We start from the raw sequence: 19,378 nt of genomic DNA, 5'->3' as shown, positions 1-19,378 counted from the left end.
TCATATATATGGCAGAATAAAAATTCTAGATTAGGTAAAAAAAATACTTACAGAAGGCAAGCAAGGAAGGTGGATTGGCATTGCCTAATTTTAGATTTTATTATTGGGCAGTTAATATCCTATATTTGATATGTTGGTTAAGGATTGGGATTTATCTTTTAGCCCTCATTGGGTGAACCTGGAAATTAAATCTGTACAAGGATTTTCATTGGGTTCTATTTTAGGGTCTTCTCTTCCCTTTGCTCTTTCTAAATTGAATATTCCTATTGTATCCAATTGCTTTTTTTATCCTTCTATTATAGACCAAGCTTACTCAGCTTGGAAGACCAAAGGATTACTACAATTTTCTGATTTATTTTTGGATAATTGTTTTATGTCTTTTGAACAATTTTCTAATAAATATAATTTGCCTAGATTTCATTTTTTTTAGATATTTACAGATTAGGAATTTCTTAAACACTGTACGTCCTACTTTTCCAAATTGTGTCTTCAGGTATTTTGGAGAATTTATTTGAACTAAATCCTTCTCAGAAAGGGCTAATATCAAAACTTTACAATATAACTATGAAGATACGTTCAGAGCTATAAGATTAAAAATGATTGGGAAAGAGAACTATCTCTTACTATCCCTATTGAGAATTGGGATAAAATTCTTCAATTAGTTAATACATCATCTATATGTTCTGAACATTCATTAATACAGTTTAAGGTTGTGCATAGGTCTCATATATCCAAGGATAAATTGGCTCATTATTATTCCTATATAAATCCTATTTGCGACAGATGTCATTCAGAGATAGCGTCTTTAACTCGTATGTTCTGGTTGTGTCCGCCTTTGAAAAAATATTGGAAAGACATTTTTGATATTATTTCTACGGTATTGAACATTGATTTACAACTTCATCCTATTACTGCAATTTCTGGTTTACTAATGATGGACTCAATCCATTTATCCTCTTCTGCTTGTCAAATGATTGCATTTCTTACATTAATGGCTAGAAGATCTATTTTGTTGAATTGGAAAGAAATTAATCCTCCTACCGTATTTCATTGGTTTTCTCAAACTATGTTATGACTAAATTTAGAAAAAATTAGAAGTGTTGTATTTGATACTTCTATTAAATTTGAAAAGATATGGAGACCATTATTCAATATTTTCATATAATGTACTATGACCCTGTTCCAAGCCTATTTGTTTTTCCAGTTTTGATTTTATATATGTTGAGAGGATTGGAGTTGACGACACTGATGATTTTGTATTTTTGTTAGATATTATAAACAGCCCTTTTTTCATTTTTTTCTTTTTCTCTTTTTTCTTTGTTTTTTCCTTATTAGTTATTGGATTAGTTTTTTTGCATAATTTTTCTTTCTTTTTTTTTCCTGTTTTTTATTATATTATACATCTGGGTTTGCTTTGTTTATTTGTACTTGTATCGTCCATGATTTGGGAACACTCATTTATACTGTAACTATTGCTTATGTATTCTTTCATGTTCAGTTGAAATGTGTATGTTTGTAATCTATATCAATTTTATTTTGTTGATAATAATAATAAAAAGATTGAAAAAGAAAGAATAACTGAGTAATATAAAGTCCACATTATAATAAGTACTTCTTGAGGTAAGTATATCACCGTCTATTTTTGCTTCCGTTTAGCTTCTCAATATTTTTAAAGTTAGCCAAACCTTATGGCTCTTCTGGACGGGGTGAGGGCTGTGTTCGGAAAACTCAGTCTCTTCCTGATATATTTCTCTTGCCCTCCTCCCGTCTCCTGCCTTCTCGATTCTCGCACTATTTCTCAAGCAGAGTGGGATAATTCCTCTGCCAGGCTTTCCCTCGGTTTGGTCATGCTGATGGGCAACCCTCTGGCCTTCATGTCTGTAGTCGCCTCTTCCACTGTCTGATACAGTTGGATTCCATCTTGATAAAACACTCAAAGTTTAGCAGGGTATGGAGTTTGAAATCTAATCCTTTCTTGCTTTAGTATTCACTTTACTTCAGAGTATTCCTTACATTTCTGCAGGACCGCCGGGGGTGGGGGGGGGGTAATCTTGATCGAAATATATTAATTTACTGTCTTAAAAACACCCTCTTTTTACACCAGGCTCTTCGTAGAATCTCCGCCTTGGTACTTTATCAAAGGAATTTAATTACCATTGAGCGTGGCTTATCTTCTCTGTCTCGGGTAGGCCGCAGGACAATTGCGCGTTGTGCCCTCTCAATTTCCAGCTCCATAGTCAGAGGAATCTCCAGTGCATCCCGCAGCAATTTTTGTACAAACTCCGTCATAGACATACCCTCCACTTCTTCGGGAATGTTGTATATCCTGATATTTTTCCGCCGTGATCTTCCTTCCAGGTCAAGCAGTTTACTTTCTTGTTGATTTAATATTTTTATCATCTTACTTAGCATCTGTTCCATGTTTTGCGCGCAATCTTCCACCTTCTCAATTCGAGTCTTTGCCACCACTCTTTTTTGATTGACGTTGGCGAACTCTTGGCTTAATAACATATAGCTGCTGTTTTATATCTTTCTGGAACTCCCGTATCTCTTTAAAAATTGCGATCATATCTGCCGCTTTGCCTGAATGAGGCTTATTGTCAGCCTCGTTAGCACGCGGTCGGGTAGGAGAGCCGCTCGCTACACCCCTCTTGTCCACAGGCTCCGCAGTGTCGCTTTCTTTATTTCCATTCTTTTTCCCCATTTTTGCTCCTCTTATCAGTTCAAATACTTTCGAAAAATCCTATATTTGATGGGTTAACGGGGCAAAATATGTGTTTTTCCGGAGGAAACTTAAGCTGCCATTCTGGACGATGACATCACCGGAACCCTTCTCAAGTATTTTTCTAAGTAAACAAATCAAATCGTTTGTTTACTTCTATCCTATTGCTCAAAATTAATTTAAAACTTCAAAATAAAGCAAAATAGATCACTTGCCTGCATTTTTTTTTTCAAATTGTGAAACTTTTTTTAAAGCTTATGTTTATGATGATCCTCACTGACTTTCCATTTTACAGTTTGCAGAATGATTTTTGAAATAACCCTGATAATGGAATGTATAATTGGTTCAGTTAATGCCAAGTTGTCTTTTTATCTTGTCAAATATTGTCATGGATAAATAAAATTTTAATCTCAAAATAAAATGTACTCTATTTCTTCATCTTAACTCTTGGTCCCAGGTACAAACCATAAGTTGTTCACAGATTTCAAACCTGCTCCTGAAATAGGTTTCAACATAAATGATACTACCTGCCTTGAATTTTCATACTTGTCATAACTTTCTGAAATTTTTGCACATTTTTTCTGTTTATCTGAGGGTTAGTGTCTTGCTCAAGCTTCATATTAGGATTTGGATAATTGTTGAGTACCTCAGTTCCTTGCTTCCTTCTTTCCCTTCTCCCTCTCTTTTCCGCTCCTCTGTCAAGTTCCAGTTTATAGAAATGAAGAGCTTTTGATGTCTGTGGCTAAAATTTAGCTAGTGTTTCTTAATAGGTTATTAAAACCAAGATGTGTGTTGCTTATGATTCGGCATTTTGGCATCCATTAAATTCTCTCTCTGAATTACGTGTGTACTTAATTTTTGGACCCATTTACATTCGTACAGTTTAATTCTGTTCTTGTGTCTGTTCTAAAGTGAAAATGAGGCTAATTTCACCTTGTTGCCTTGCAGCATTCCAAAATGGCAACAATTGCAGAGTTGGAAGAGGCGGTCCAGCAGCTTCGGCAGCAACTGCAGGAATCAGAAAGTGAGAGGATGAAGGCGGCTCAGTATGGACTAGAACTGCTGAAAAATGAGGCTGAGTTAGACAACAAACTGACAGAAACAACAAATGAATTTGCTGCTGCCAGAGAGGTATGTATAGGGATACCTTAAATCATGAGCTACTAACTAAATGGGAAAGTGGCTTTTCAAATGGTGCAATACAACCATGTAATTTTGTCAAATTGTTTTCTGTTGGTTACACTTGCATAACATGTTCTTGGGTATATGTGCTTGAGTTAATTAAGTATAAAAGCAGCCTGTTCTGATTTATTTATTTATTGCAGCTCTTTGGCCCTCCAAAGTTCTATGGTGTGTTATAATGTTTCACTCGACCCATCACTGAACTGTTCCCACAACCTATGGCATTCCTTTTCAAGGATTCTACAACTTACTTTCTTAGTATTTATTACATATTTATTATTTTTTTCATTTTGTATTTGCACAGTTTGTCTTTTGCACATTGGTTGTTGTCTGTCTTATTGAGGGGCACCACCTAGTATACAGTCGGCCCTCCTTATCCACAAATTGCAAAAACCCGGAAGTGCTCTTCTTGCACTTATTGTTTGAGCATGTACAGACTTTTTTTCTTGTCATTATTCCCGAAACAATGCAGTATAACAACTATTTTACATAGCATTTACATTGTATTAGGTATTGCAAGTATTCTAGAGATGATTTAAAGTATACGGGAGGATGTGTGTGGGTTATAGTGGATCGGAATCAAAAAAAGTCGGAAGTTCTCTTACTAAGTAAGTCGGAACAGGTACATCCGTTATTATTAAGCGTCAGTTAGTCAAATGTTTGTCTTAGTATATAGTATATATTTTACTATGCATACAAAACATAAGAACATATGTTTCAGCTCTGGGCTTGGGAACCATTCCCGAGTGCGAGTCAGTGACAGACTACTTTCGAGTGCGCTGTCAATTCGTGGCAGGTTGATGTGGAGGATCAAAAACTCAAAACCCCAAAACCCAATAACTAAACCATTGCGTTGCTCAGTAATAATTGTAGCTCTTATCAGGGCAGGTCTTTTCTCACTTTATCCTTTAAAAATGTTCTGATCCTAACGCTTAACGCTTTTACAATGACCGATGGCCTTTCACCTCTTTCTGATCGCTTTATTATTTCCACTTTATTTTCAATCGTGATTATTTTCGTGAACAGAAACACTGCGCATTCAGAGCTCTGACGCTGGGTCCTAATGTCCACCGCAGCAAGACAGGTTAAATAAGGGACTTGAGCATCGCAAATTTTGGTATCTGCGAGGGGTCCCAGAACCAATCCCTCGTGGATAAGGAGGGCTGACTGTACATTTCTTATGACAGTGTCAGTAGCTTTATACTATTGTATATGTAACTACATGTTATAAATACATTTTATGTCAACAGGTACATCTACAATATTTTTGTATTATCTATTAATGATATTGTGTAAATTTCTTATGTGCTGTATGTGATACATACACTGTTTAGCACCTTGGTCTCAGAGGAACGTTGTTTCGTTTGGCTCCATACATGTGTAAGGTTGAATGGGCAATACATTTGAACTTGAATAATGCTACATCAGTAAAATCAGTTTTCATTTTTAAGCAATTCCTATAGGACCTTAATTGCGTACAGGTTTTATCCATGGAAAGACATGAATGGTGTGCCTGTATTTCATTGGCCTAAGAGTAGCACATGTTTTTATTTTAATCTTCTTGTGACCATTAAACAGCTTCTGGAGCAAGAGAAGTATTCATTGCAGCGGGAGGTTGAGCTGAAGAACCGTATGTTAGAAAGTCTGACTTCAGATATTGAGAGCATTAAACAGCAGCAGAAAACACAGCTGAGTCAACAATTGGAACAAGTGGAGAGAATTCATGTTCGTGAAATTAATGAGTTGAAGACCAAGGTATGATGTAATTCATGCAAATAATTCATTTTTTGATATTTAATGCAATTTCTTGTTGTTCTTCGGGAGGTCATAAGGGAACAAATCTTCATTATGTCTACCACAGTATATTCATCATGAACCTTAATCTGTTCAAGCCATACAGATCTTTTGCAATATAATATTTCATTGGCACAACAGTGGCGTAGAATAGGTGTTAAGTAGTACAGTGGGTCTTCGTTGAAACTAACTTTTGCAACTGTCCTTGTACATTCATTTCTTGGGTGAGAAGCACAAGATCATATAAAGGATGTGATTAGTCCGCATAACATAAGCAGGTTTTTTCAGTGTGGTTTGATTAACATTTTTTGGATTAGTTTTGAGGTGCACCATAAAATGCTATTAAATATAATATTACAATTTTGTCAGTTGTGTTTGATAGGGGAGGAGTGTGGTGCTTTTTAGCTTTGAGATGTTGCTCTTGTCTGACCAAATGCTGTGTGCATACATCTACTGATGCCTCTGGGCACATCTTCTGTGATGTTCCTGGAATCATCGGGTGTTTCAGGTCTTTCAACATCTTACATCCTCCTCCAGGTGACCCAGCTGGGGCTGATCAGACCCGGGCTTGTGTCCAGATGGCTAGCTACTTATGACTCCACAGCTCTCCTCTTCCTCTCCCCCTCGATGCCCAAATTGCTGAAGACTTTGGCTAAAGAACTGGCTGCGAATCCCCTCCATCCAACCTCTGCTGGGAGACACCTCGCTCTCCATCCAGCCTGCTGACAGTTGCCGACCAGTCCTGCGTACTTGGAGAGCTTCCTTTCAAAGGCCTCTTCCAAGCGATCTTCCCATGGGACTGTCAGCTCCAGCAGCACCACTTACTTGGTATATTCAGACACAAGGACAATGTCTGGTCACAGGGTGGTGACTGTGATATGGTTGGGGAACTTCAGCTGCTGTTCGAGGTCCACCAACAGCTTCCAGTCCCTTGCAGAAGTCAGGATACCTGCATATATTCTTTTGGTGGGTATTGGCTGCTCCCCAGCTCAGACAAAGCCAATGGCCTACTTGGAGGGTTGGGACTGCTTTGCCCACTCAACTCCTGCGCTGATGGCTTCAGCGATGGTCGTCAGGACCTGATCATGCCTCCATCAGTACTGTCCCTCACCAAGCGCCTTTGTGCAGCTGCTGAGGATGTGCTCCAAGGTTTCTCGCTTGGAACACAGTGGGCATGCAGATGACTCTGCTTTGCCTCATGTGTGCAGGTTTGATGGGCTTGGAAGCACATAATACACTGCCTGGATGAGAAATTGGATGCAGTGTGGTTCAGCTTTCCAAAGCTCAGCCTAGGTCACTTTCCTCTCAATCGCATTCTCCCATCTTGTCCGAGCTCCCTGTTGCTTAATTCCCACCGCCTTGCAGGTTCTCCTCTCCTCCACTGCTGCTCTCACCTCCTCCTGAACTCAGCGGCACCTTTCCTTCCCTCTAATGGTGTCCATTTGGGAGTTGGAAAGGATCCTAGCCCAGCTCGGCCTCGTGTGACCGCTCCCACCAGCCTCCTGTGATGCAGCCTTTCCTCTGGTTCCTGAACAGCTTCCTCCTCCCTCCACTTCCTGCTAGTCCTCACTTAGATCCCTGCTCTAGCCACCTTTGGATCACTTGAGTCCCTGTACTGTACCACTTCTCTGGCTCTTGTTACCTTGGATTCCTCCTCCAAGGATTTGAAGGGCAGTTGCAGTTTGTTGTGGTGTCCATAGAGTGCAATGCTGCTCATATGGATAGTCAGAGGCTTTTTCCCAGGGCTGAAATGGTTGCCACAAGAGGATACAGGTTTAAAGTGCTGGGGAATAGGTACAGAGAAGATGTCAGGGGTAAGTTTTTTACGCAGAGAGTGGTGAGTGTGTGGAATGGGCTGCTGGCAACGGTGGTGAAGGCAGATATGATAGGCTCTTTTAAGAGGCTTTTTGATAGGTACATGGAGCTTAGTAAAATAGAGGGCTATAGGTAAGCCTATTAATTTCTGAGGTAGGGACATTGGCACAACTTTGTGGGCTGAAGGGCCTGTATTGTGCTGTAGGTTTTCTGTGTTTCTATCTCCTGAGGTGGTTGCTAACCCTCCTCTCTAAGGTTTCGACTGTCGAGATCGGAACTGCATAGACAAGGAGGGGCCACAGGATTCTGGGAAGATTACCATGCTGATACACCCAGGTTTTGAACTTCCCGGTTAGGCCAGACTTGTCCACAGATTTCAACCAGCCATCCAACTCGCTGCAGGTTGTCTGAATGGATGTCGTGTCCCTTAAAGAGCTGTCAAACACCTTACCTAAGTTCTTGACTGGCTTTTCTGTGATGGTTGGGATGGCTGTGCCTGTGATGCTGAACCAGAACTTGTTCTCGACTTTCCCTTTCCTCAGCACTTGTAGATCTTGATTTGACTGGTTTGAAACTTATCCGGGCCCACTCCACCAGCTTTTCGAGCCCCTGCAGAATCCACCGGCAGCCTGGGACTGATTCTGTGATTCTGATTCCATGAATGCCCTGATGGGTGGTTGCTGTTGAGCGGAATTCATTCTGAGTCCTCTGCACTCTGGTTCAGCTGACTTAGTGAGCATGGTCATGGCTGGGGAGCACAGTGTCACTGAGACAGTGCACCCTGTGATGATGCCAATCTCCACCTTGTGCCAGCTTGATGTAATTGCTCCTGAAGAGACCCTCATCCTGAAGTCGCTGTAATAATCAGCGATAAGTTCTCTGTTTCTGCTGGGGCGTGATACTTGGTCAGTGTGAGCTGCACCAGCTCGTGCAGAATGGAGCCATATGCATTTGCCAGGGCGAGCCAGAACACTGACAGATTGCCCTTGTTCTCCCTGGCCTCCCTGATGAGCTGTGTCACCACACCAGTATCCTCCCTCAGCCCGGCATCCCTGAAATGCCACCCTTCTGGACTGATGTATCGATATAGGTGTTCTTTGCTGGGTAGGTGCACAGCTGATTGGAAACAGCACTGAAGAGGATCTTTGCCTCGGCACACAGCAGGGAGATGATGTGGAGCTGGTCGATCTGGGTGGCGTTTTCCTCCTTCGGGACCCATACCCCTTCAGCCACTCTCCACTGTTCTGGGATCTTCCCCCTCCAGAAGACTCACAGGATCTTCCACAGACACAGCAGGAGTTTGGGACAGTTCTTGTACATTTGTATGAGGTGCTGCTTGGTCCTGGAGCTGAGCTTGCCCTTGCTTTGCGGACGACTTCCCTGACTTCCTTTAGCTGCAGCTCTGACATGTCGTACTACACATCCGGTTCAGGGGGGTCTATCAGGATGTTGCACTCTCTCAGCTCCTGCTCTCTTTCAGGATCATTGTAAATCTTTTTCAAATATTGGTCTATGCCTTCCTGCAAACAGGCCGGTTTCCCACTGTGCTTCTGCCCCAGCAACTCCTTGCTGAACTTGAAGGCGGAGGACCCAATCTTCTTTCGTAGTATACACATCGGCTGGGTCAATCTGATGCACAGGATACTTGGAAGTGTGGAGGAGCAGAGGGATCTGGGGGTACATGTCCACAGATTCCTGAAAGTTGCCTCACAGGTAGATAGGGTAGTTAAGAAAGCTTATGGGGTGTTAACTTTCATAAGTTGAGGGATAGAGTTTAAGAGATGCGATGTAATGATGCAGCTCTATAAAACTCTAGTTAGGCCACACTTGGAGTACTGTGTCCAGTTCTGGTCGCCTCAGTATAGGAAGGATGTGGAAACATTAGAAAGGGTACAGAGGAGATTTACTAGCATTTTGCCTGGTTTAGAGAGTATGGATTATGATCAGAGATTAAGGGAGCTAGGGATTTACTCTCTGGAGAGAAGGAGGATGAGAGGAGACATGATAGAGGCATTAAGAGGATTAGATAGAGTGGACAGCCAGCGCCTCTTCCCCAGGGCACCACTGCTCAGTACAAGAGGACATGGCTTTAAGGTAAGGGGAGGGAAGATCAAGGGGGATATTAGAGGAAGGGTTTTCACTCAGAGTGGTTGGTGCGTGGAATGCACTGCCTGAGTCAGTGGTGGAGGCAGGTACACTAGTGAAATTTAAGAGACTACTAGACAGGTATATGGAGGAATTTAAGGTGGGGGTTGTTTGGGAGGCAGGGTTTAAGGGTTGGCACAACATTGTGGGCCAAAGGGCCTGTACTGTTCTGTATTGTTCTGTGTTCCTCTTCTCCTGCCTCCTTGTATTGGGACTTCAGCACTTTCATCTCCTGCCTGATGATGTGGATCCTCAATGCTCTTTGGTTCTTCGAGTAATGTGTTCTGGAGCCTTTCTTCTCCTCTTCTCCGAACCGTTCAGCTGCGATGTTGACAATGATAGTTGTCGTGGCTTGTAACTTCCTATTCGACCTCTCCCTTCACCGTTGCCTCCTGAATTTGGGTGGCATCCTTGTCAAACTGCTTCCACAGTGAAGACAAAGTTATGTGAGCTACAGGCCATTTGATCCGCCTCCTGTTAGAATTGATGTTAGAGGGATTAGTTTGCAACACTTGGAGGTTCCAGGCACTACGGGGTGACTCGGGCCTGGCACCTCCTTCGTCTCACCAGGTGATGTTCTGCTTTCTTGATATTGGTGTCCCCAGTACAATACTGTGTATTAATTTGAACAACACTAAAAATCTACTGTATGATAATTTGAGTTGTGATGGGTCGAATTCCAATGTTGCCTGCTGTAAATTAAATTAAATTGAACCTTTTTATCTCTGGAGGACTTTGTTAAAGTTTTGTGTGTTTGATATTCTTTCATTGATATGTCTCCCTGTCATTTTCTAATACATTCCCATTTTCAAAAAAGAAAAATTCTGGATAAATGATCTGCAGCTGGTAACCTGCCTTGTTGCACACCTCAATTATCCAAGGATACTGGGCTAACTTATCAAGAGTGGTACTGATTATAAAATGGTTTGAAATTTTTGAGTTTTCTTGCATTAAATTTTTAAATGCATTGGTAGATGAACATTTGAGTCTTGTCACAGAGTTTCAGTAAAGTACTCTTGTAATGCATGAATACAAAACCATAAGAATATAGCAAGAAAAGTAGGTCTCTTGAGCACACTTCATCATTCAGTATGATCACAGGTAGTCTATGCTGCCTTCAATAGCAAAACAATGCAGTCCAAGTATGTTGTTAATTTGCAAAAGTACATTTTGCTGATTCTGCATTTATGTTGAAATGTGCTACACTTTAAAAAAATAAAAAAAATATTTGAGCACTTCTTCTTAATAGTTTTTATTCTACACTGGCCAAGGATGAGCAGTCTAGTCTTTGTCCTTCCGGCTCAGAGTTGTTGAACTAGAATCTGAGTTGCAGACATGTGGGCATTAATTAATAGGACTGACTTGCAAACTTTTTTTTGCTATGTAGTAACTTAGATTAGTGTAGTGGCAAGCAGCAAAAGAACGTGATTGAAATTTGTGCACCCAGGATCTTGTAATTGCAGCAGCTTTATTCTTCAAACATGCATGTTGTTTATGCTCTATAGGTTGTAACAAAGATCGGGGGTGGGGGCGGGGGGAGGCCACATTTGTTCCCAGATCACGGCTTTCCATTCCAGGACATCGGTGATGTTCCCCTTCTTTAATGAGTGGGGTTTCCCTCCCTCTACTTTCCATGCTACCACATTTCCTCTATTTCCCATACATCCACGTCCACTCCCATCTTCCCACCACATTAGTAATGATAGCGTCCCTCTTCCTGATCTACCACTCCATCAGCCTCTGCATCCAACATATTATCCTCCAACTTCTGCCAACCCTATTAGATTCCTTTATCTGCAGCCCTTCATCTTTCCCAACTACCTGGCTTCACCTATCACCTTCCAGTTAGCCACCTTCTCCCCCTCCCACCCCCCCCTTTATTCTGGCATCTTCCCCATTCCTTCTCAATCCTGAAACATCAACAGTTTATTTTTTTGCATGGAAGCTGCCTGTCTTGCTGAGTTCATCCAGTATTTTGTGTGTTGCTTTGGATTTCCAGCATCTGCAGACATTCTTGTCTTTGAAATTGATTATAATATATGAAAATTTGTAAAGGGTGCAGTGAGAATGCTTTTAATAGTAGGACAACACAACAGGGCAAAGATGCTAATGTCTGTGATCATGTGCATGAAAATGAACCAGATGTGCTATTTCATGAGTACCAGCTCCAATTTGAATTGCAATGCTTTAATTGGACCATTAAAAGGCCTTTAATTGCTTTTCAGAATAATGGCACTTCTCTTTACTTTTTTCTCTCATCCATTATTCATAGCAACAGAGGCTAGAAATGTAGTGTTATTCTATCATGTATTTTTAAGCTGTTGGTTAATTTCAGTTTGTCATGTTATTAAACCAGTGCAAAATCGGTTTAAAAACTTATCAACTTAGTTACTCTTGAGATTTGAAAATTCCTCATCTAATTGTTGATGTCCAATTATAAAATTTCTTGTTGGGAGGTATGTAATTGCTGAGAACCTAATTTTCACATGTTTCTCTGGAAGGCGTATGGTTATAGAACAAATAGTCTTAATGACTAGAATGGAGAATAATTGGGGATTTCAGAACAACAAACAATTTTCTCAGAAATGGTCTTTAACATTGAAGGATTGGGAGCCCGTGAGCTTTGGCAGTATTGGGTCTCAATTTTGCTTTTATTTTAAAAAGAGAACCTTATGGCTATGGCTGATGGTTTATTTAAAAAAAAATAAACTGGAGTATTTTGCTGACCATTAATGCATGTCAGTTAATGGAAATCTGCAAGGGTTTTAGCAGCAGCACTTTGGAAAGAATCTTAATGATAAACTAATTTGGACTGTATGTTCTCTTATGGTAAATTTGGAAGCTAAAGAATTTAAAATTGTCATGCGTTTATTATTAAGCAAAATTATACAGTTCCAACTAAAGAAATCAAAAGGTGATGAAATAATTTTCTGAATTCATAATTATAGAGGTAAATTTTTCATGGGTGTAAAAGAAATCTACATAATGGACCAATCTTGACTCCCTTAATCTCTCTCCTTTTAATAGTTGGAGAAGCAGAAGTCTGAGTTGGATGAAGCACAGCTGTGTGAGAAACAACTGAGACACAAAGTGGATCATCAGAGTGAATTACTTAATGCTAAGTCTGAGGAATTGCGGAATCTCTCTGAGCGTGCACAGGAAACAATGTCATCTGAAATGATGAGCCTTCAAGTGGAGAACATGGAACTTGAAGCTGCCAAGGTTAAGAATTGGAATTTTTAAAAAAATCTCAAGTACATTTTCATATAAATTGTTCAAATTCCAAATACACAGAACTGTTCTTTTATTTCTCTGAGTACCCAAATACCTTTTCAGTGGAACAAATTCCTAGCAGCACGAAAATTACACCACTGTATAGTGTAGTGTCCAGAATCAGATCTCCTTTGTAAAAGAGTCTCTACATCGTCCTTGTAGAATGTGTGGGTTTTCTCTGGGTGCTCCGGCTTCCTTCCGCAGTCCAGCAATATGGTTTAATTAGTTATTGAAAATTGTCCCACAATTAGGTTAGGGTTAAATTGGGGTTGTCAAGGTTCCAGGGGAGTGCACCCCAGCATCCCGGAACGGCCTACTCCACGCTGTACAAAATAAATATCGGTACTCAGTATGATTAATGATTTGAATGCTTGTAACATGATGTCCCATCTCCTGCACCCAGTTCCTTGGCCAATAAAAGCAAACATCCACTTTGTCACACTGTCTACCTTTTGTTGCCACCCTCGGGGAAGTATGTACTTTTACCTCAAAGAATCTATGTTCACTAGCACTCCTTGGAGCCCTACAGTTCACTGCGAACGTACCTGGTGATGAATTGTGTTGAATACAGGACGGAGTTTTAATCTTGTATAGTAATCTCTGGTTTATATCAATATTTTGTGAGACAACACTTCCTTGTAATGGAAAAATAAATGATCCCTCTAAAATCTAAAAGGATATCTAATTGAAATATACTATGTTTTTCACATTTTCCACTGTAGAAGTTTGAAATGCAGAGTGTTGGTTAGAATTTCCCGTTTTACAGATTACCAAGTTGGGTATGGCTAGCAAGAAATATTATATTCATGACTTTTCAAGTAAAAATGTAAATACTCAACTGGTAAAGTGGAGTGAGCAACTAATAACATTGTAGGTCAATTTATCTTTCATCAGAAGCGTGAATTTTTTGGTCCTTAAGGATTTTGATATTTTCTTGCTTTCATATTCTGATTTTCTTTAGAATTCAGTCTTTGCCCACAAAGAAAGTAAATAAATACATTTGATGCATTGAAATCAATAACTGCTGTACCTTCCTTGTGAGAAGTATACAGTAAAATCCAAACTTTTACAAGTACAAATCTGCATTACACCTTTTGTGAGGTGTCTTGGTATGTTGATATATCATTGTCAGCTTACCAAGAAACAGAATAAAGAGTAAAATTTAGAATAAAGAGTTCTGCTTTCATTTAAAAAAAAAATTCTCTACTTCAGGCAAAATTGCAGGAGGATTTTAATGAAATGATATACCATCAAGAACAGCTGGAACTAGCTAATAATAATCTTCAGCGCCAGATTGAGCGACTGCAGACGGAAAAAGAGGAACAAGAGAAAGAAATAGTTTCGTACTGCAATGCATTGGAGGTGATCATATTATATTCATTTGTGTTTTCAAAGCCAATTACTTGTTCTAGGTAGTATATACCTTCAATACTGGCTATAGTTCAAATTCTGACACGCACTGTGATTTACCCAAATTAGAATTAAATAAGTTATGGAGCCCAAACTTGAATCTACTACAAGTTAATACCAAATTCGAGTCCAAGGCAAATCCAGTAAGCCAATCCTGATTTAATGTAATTTTGTGGGTTTTTTAGATATTTATGCTTATTGTATAATAGTATTAATTGCTTATAATAGTAGGGCTTCCAAATTGCAAAATACTCTTGTGAATAATTATTTTTGTTTATTATATATATAATTTAGATCTGATGAGTTTAATTAGTTTTATCTTTTTCCCAACTTCTGTTGTCACCAGCTAAAGAGGACTAGTATCATCCCTACCCCATTCCTGAATTGTTCCTTCGTGTGGAGTATCTGATAAGAATGTTGTGGAATGTCAGCTGCAACCAATGTTTTCTCCCATCAGTTTTTTTTCCAGAGTTAATTAATTTTAACCTAGGTTGATGCATGTCATGTGGTAGCACATGTCCTGGTAACCTAAAACAACATCGTAGTTTAATCTCTTTTGAAATTTAAGTGTTAAAGTTTCATTTAAGCCATTAAACTGGTGGACTGTTTCATAACCTAAAAAGACACTTAATGTAGGTTTAAAATAAAAGCTTCTGATAATTAACGTTGAGAGCACTTAGTGAATTTAATATGCATTTGAAAGTTGTGTGTTTTTAAACTAAAGAAATATAAGCTGGGTTTATCTTTAGAGTAGAGGAAACTGAGTGGAATCCTAATAGAAGTACAGTCGACTCTCCTTATCCGCGGATTCTGCATGCGCAAATTCAACCAACTGCCAATCGAGAAAACCCGGAAGTGCTCTTCCAGTACTTGTTGGTCGAGCATGTACAGACTTTTTTTTCTTGTCATTATTCCCTAAACAATGCAGTATAACCACCATTTTACATAGCATTTACATTGTATTAGGTATTATAAGTAATCTAGAGATGATTTGAAGTATACGGATGTGCGTGGGTTATCGTGGATCAGGATCGAAAAAAATCGGAAGTTCTCTTACTAAGTAAGTCGGAACAGGTACATCTGGTATTATTTAGCATCAGTTAGTAAAACGTTTGTCTTGGTATATAGTATATATTTTACCTTTCTATGCACATAAAACACTTAAGAACATTTGTTTCAGCGCTGTGCTCGGGAAGTTCCCGAGCTCGATCTAGTGACAGATCGCTATGGAGTGTACTCTCTACCTTGCCGGGTTGATGTGGAGGATCAAAAACCCAAAACCCAATGATTAAACCACTGCGTTGCTTAGTAATAATTGTAACTTTATCGGGGCAGAGCCTTTCTCACTTTATCATTTAAAATCGTTCCCATCGTTGACTGACTAGCCTAACACTTTTCCAATGACCGATGGCGTTTCACCTCTTTCCGATCGCTTTATTATTTCCACTTTATTTTCAATCGCGATCATGATTATTTTCGTGAACATAAACACTGCGCATTCAGAACTCTGGCGCTGGGTCCTAAGGTCCACTGGATTGAGGCAGGTTGAATAAAGGACTTGAGCATCCGCGAATTTTGGTATCCGCGAGGGGTTCCGGAACCAATCTCCCACGGATAAGGTGGGCCGACTGTATGCAAACTTGAGTGACATTGATAGGGTAGAAAGTAGGAAAGACTTTCTTTGTAGAAAACTGAGTAAAACTAGAGTTCATGGGTTTAGTGTAAGGCATAAGAGGTTTAAAAGGGGATCTGAGGAACAACTTTGTCACTTTGATTGAATCTGAAATGCAGTCTGAATGGGTAGTGGAGGCATTTTTTTCTCATCTTTAGAGGGATCTAAACAAACACTTGAGTTGCCAAGTTAATGAAGGCCTTAGATCTCGTGATGGTAAATGAGCATAGAATAGTGCAGCCCATAATGTCTGTACAGAAAATAATACCAAATTAAATTAAATCTCTTCAGCCTCAGCACATAATCCTTATCCATTGATTCTGTGCATAATTGTGTGCCTAGCTAAAAGCTTATTGAACGTTATTGCACTGGCTTCTTCTATCACTAACGAAGTAGCCCGTCCAGGCACCTAGCTCTTTATACTGTATATTAAAGCTGAACTTGCTCCATATACCACCTTTAATCTTTTTCCCCGTCTCCACTAGTGTTTCATGTTCTATCCTTGGGGGGGGGGGGTAGCGGGGGAGAGGCTATGTCTGTCTAACCTATTTATGTGTTTCATAATTTTAAACTTCTGTCGGGTCTAGAGAAAATAACCCTGATTTGTTCAACTTGTCCTTGTAGCTTGTCGCTGTAATCCAGGCAGCACCCTAGTAAAACTCTTCTGGACACTTTCCAATGCCACCAAGCCCTTCTTGTAATGGGACAAACAGAATTGCAGACAATACTCCTAGTTTAGATATTTTTAATGAGATTAGTACAGATAAGTAGTTGATTTGTTGCATAGACATTATTAATTTAGCAGCTTGTTTCTGTGCTATGGGCTCTGATTCTGTTTAAAAACTATTAAATTGTTTTTAGCTCTGACAGTGCGCTGCTTTTATTTTCTAAAAATACTATCGTGAGATAAAAATGTTTTTAAATATACCACCATGTTTAAATAAAAAATACATTTAATGTAATTTTCATTGTAAATGGACAAGATTATTTATCCCTAATTTGTATGTAAAGAACAAGAAGAGTAATGAAATTTAGTATGCATTTTAAATATCTTTTCACTTTTTTAGTTTAAACAAAAATCCTGCTGCACCATACAATGGTTGCACCTAAGTATCACATAAGCCAAGCCCAAGACGTTCATAATCTGATTGGTATGCTGTAACTGTAATAAGCCAGATTGTTAATGACAAGTATGTGTACAAAGAATATGTATCATTTCTGGGCAGTCAAATCAATGTGTTTTATTATTTGGTTCATGCTGTGATTTGTCTTTTTCTTTCTTTTAATGCAGAAAGCAAGAGAGGCTAACCAGGATCTCCAAATCCAGTTGGACCAAGCTCTACAAGAGGCTCGTGATCCGAGCAGTAAAGGGAACTCGCTGTTTGCTGAGGTATTACAAATATTTTCAGATTTAACAGCAGGGAGTTGCTTTTAACATGTGTTGGTGTCAGTCAGATGGTCTCATTCCAGATAACGTGAATATTTCTGAACAATAAAATTAGTTAGAATGCAGTGATTTTTTTTTAATGATTTGTGTTCATTCTCCAAAGACCTTCATACAAGACAGGCCATTCTGTCACAAATGGATTCAAAATGTAGACTTTTCCAATATATACTTGTGGTTGAAGTGTCTTTCTTCAATCTGACTTTTTAATATTTAAAGCCAGCTCCAGGAAATAACTTCTGGGCATATTATGCAGTACAGGACAGTTGATATACAAAGCAATACAGAAAATGCTGGAAGAACTCAGTAGGTCAGGCAGCATCTATGGAAATAAACAGACTGTCGACCCTTTGTCAGGACTGTAATAGAAGGGGGAAGATGACAGAATAAACAGGTAGGGGAAAGGGAAGGAGGATAGGTAAAGCCAGATGGGTGGGGATGGTAAAGGGCTGGAGTTGGAGTCTGATAGGAGAGGAGAGTGGACCACAGGAGAAAGGGAAGGAGGATGTGCACCAAGGGCAAGTGAGTAGTGTTAAGAAGCTAGAATGCGGAAGGGATTTTTTTTTTTACCCAAAAGGAGAAATCGATATTCATGCCATCAGGCTGGAGGTTACCCAGACGCTGTAAGGGTGGCCTCATTAAGATACAAGAGGAGGCTATGTACTGACATGTTGGAATGGTAATGCGAATCAGAATTAAAATGTTCAGCCACTATGAAATTTTGCTTTTGGTGGATCAAATGGAGTTACTCGATGAAGTAGTTGAAATACAAGATGTTATTTAATTTTAAAAAAACTATTGCGATTACATTTTGCCCTTTGGTTTTCCATTTAGGTGGAAGATCGTAGGGCAATGATGGAGAGACAGCTTATTGGTTTGAGAATCCAGTACCAGTCCCTGCAAAAACAGCATGCATTTTCTCGTCAACAGCTGCACAGAATGAAGGTATTTCTCTAAAAGCAGGCTTCTGAAACCTTTTAGGAATATTATCCTTATTCAAGAGTCAACATTTCTGAAGTGAATTAAGAAAAAAATTTGTTCATTGCTTTCCATTACCACTGAAAGCAGACTTGATACCTATCTAATGATGTTCTTTTGAGTATCTCATCTTCTGTCCAGTCATATTTAAGTCATGAAAAATTAATCCTGAATTCAGAAATTTTAGATAAGCAGTCATTCTGATTCGTAGCTTACATTTCCAGCATTCCCCCCCAGTCTCTCCTTGGAGACTTAAGATTTTTTAAAAATCACTTCTTTTTGCTTCTTCCAGGTGTACCTTTTGTTATTCACATTATGTCCATCCTTCTTTCATTGTCTTCTGGAAGGAGTGTCAATTCTCTTCCATGTCTGTCATCAAGTACTTGTCTAAACCCATCCCTCAATGCTCAGTCCAGTTGAAGGTACAAGAGCCTCAAAAATCACCTTCAGGTTCAAGAACAGTTGCTACTTTTCAACCATCAAGCTCTTACAAAAGGGAATAATTACATGCAGTTGCCCATCCATTGAGATGTTCCCACAACCGATGATCTCACTTTAAGGCCCATTTATCTCATTATCTCAGGTTCTCCTTATTTATTGCTATTTATTTATATTTGCATTTGCACAGTTTGTTGTCTTCTGCATTGTGATTGTTCATTGTTCCTGTAAAAGTTACTCTTCTATAGATTCTGAGTATAGATTCTAGTTTCTGCAGGAAAAAGAATCTCAGGGTATTATATGGTGACATACTGTATGTACTTTGATAATAAAATTTACTTTGTTTCTAGCATTTAAATGCTGTGAGATAGTGTGCCTTTACCATCTGTCAGGCAGTGCATTCCAATTTCCATTCTTTCAGGTGAAAAATTCTTCAAGTCCCATCTAAATCTACTCCTTACTTTAAAACTATTCCCTCTGGAATTGGTCCTCACTAACTCTGTAA

At 39.3% G+C, this 19,378-nt stretch overlaps 1 protein-coding gene across 2 annotated transcripts in view; it reads left to right on the top strand.

The window, feature by feature from the left end:
* spdl1 (spindle apparatus coiled-coil protein 1) overlaps window positions 1-19,378 on the top strand; it is a 68,736-nt gene that overhangs the window by 22,236 nt on the left and 27,122 nt on the right. For both annotated transcript variants that reach the window (XM_059944829.1, XM_059944830.1), the window contains exons 2-7: window positions 3,671-3,853; window positions 5,483-5,659; window positions 12,686-12,880; window positions 14,144-14,293; window positions 17,305-17,403; window positions 18,292-18,402. In XM_059944829.1, coding sequence (XP_059800812.1) covers window positions 3,680-3,853; window positions 5,483-5,659; window positions 12,686-12,880; window positions 14,144-14,293; window positions 17,305-17,403; window positions 18,292-18,402 — 906 coding nt within the window. In that variant the 5' untranslated portion in view covers window positions 3,671-3,679. The remainder of the gene's footprint in view (window positions 1-3,670; window positions 3,854-5,482; window positions 5,660-12,685; window positions 12,881-14,143; window positions 14,294-17,304; window positions 17,404-18,291; window positions 18,403-19,378) is intronic.

This window comes from Hypanus sabinus, chromosome 19 (assembly GCF_030144855.1).
Source record: "Hypanus sabinus isolate sHypSab1 chromosome 19, sHypSab1.hap1, whole genome shotgun sequence".
Lineage (NCBI taxonomy): Eukaryota > Metazoa > Chordata > Chondrichthyes > Myliobatiformes > Dasyatidae > Hypanus > Hypanus sabinus.
Note: the sequence above shows the minus strand (reverse complement) of the source record. Positions and strands in the feature narration are given on the sequence as shown.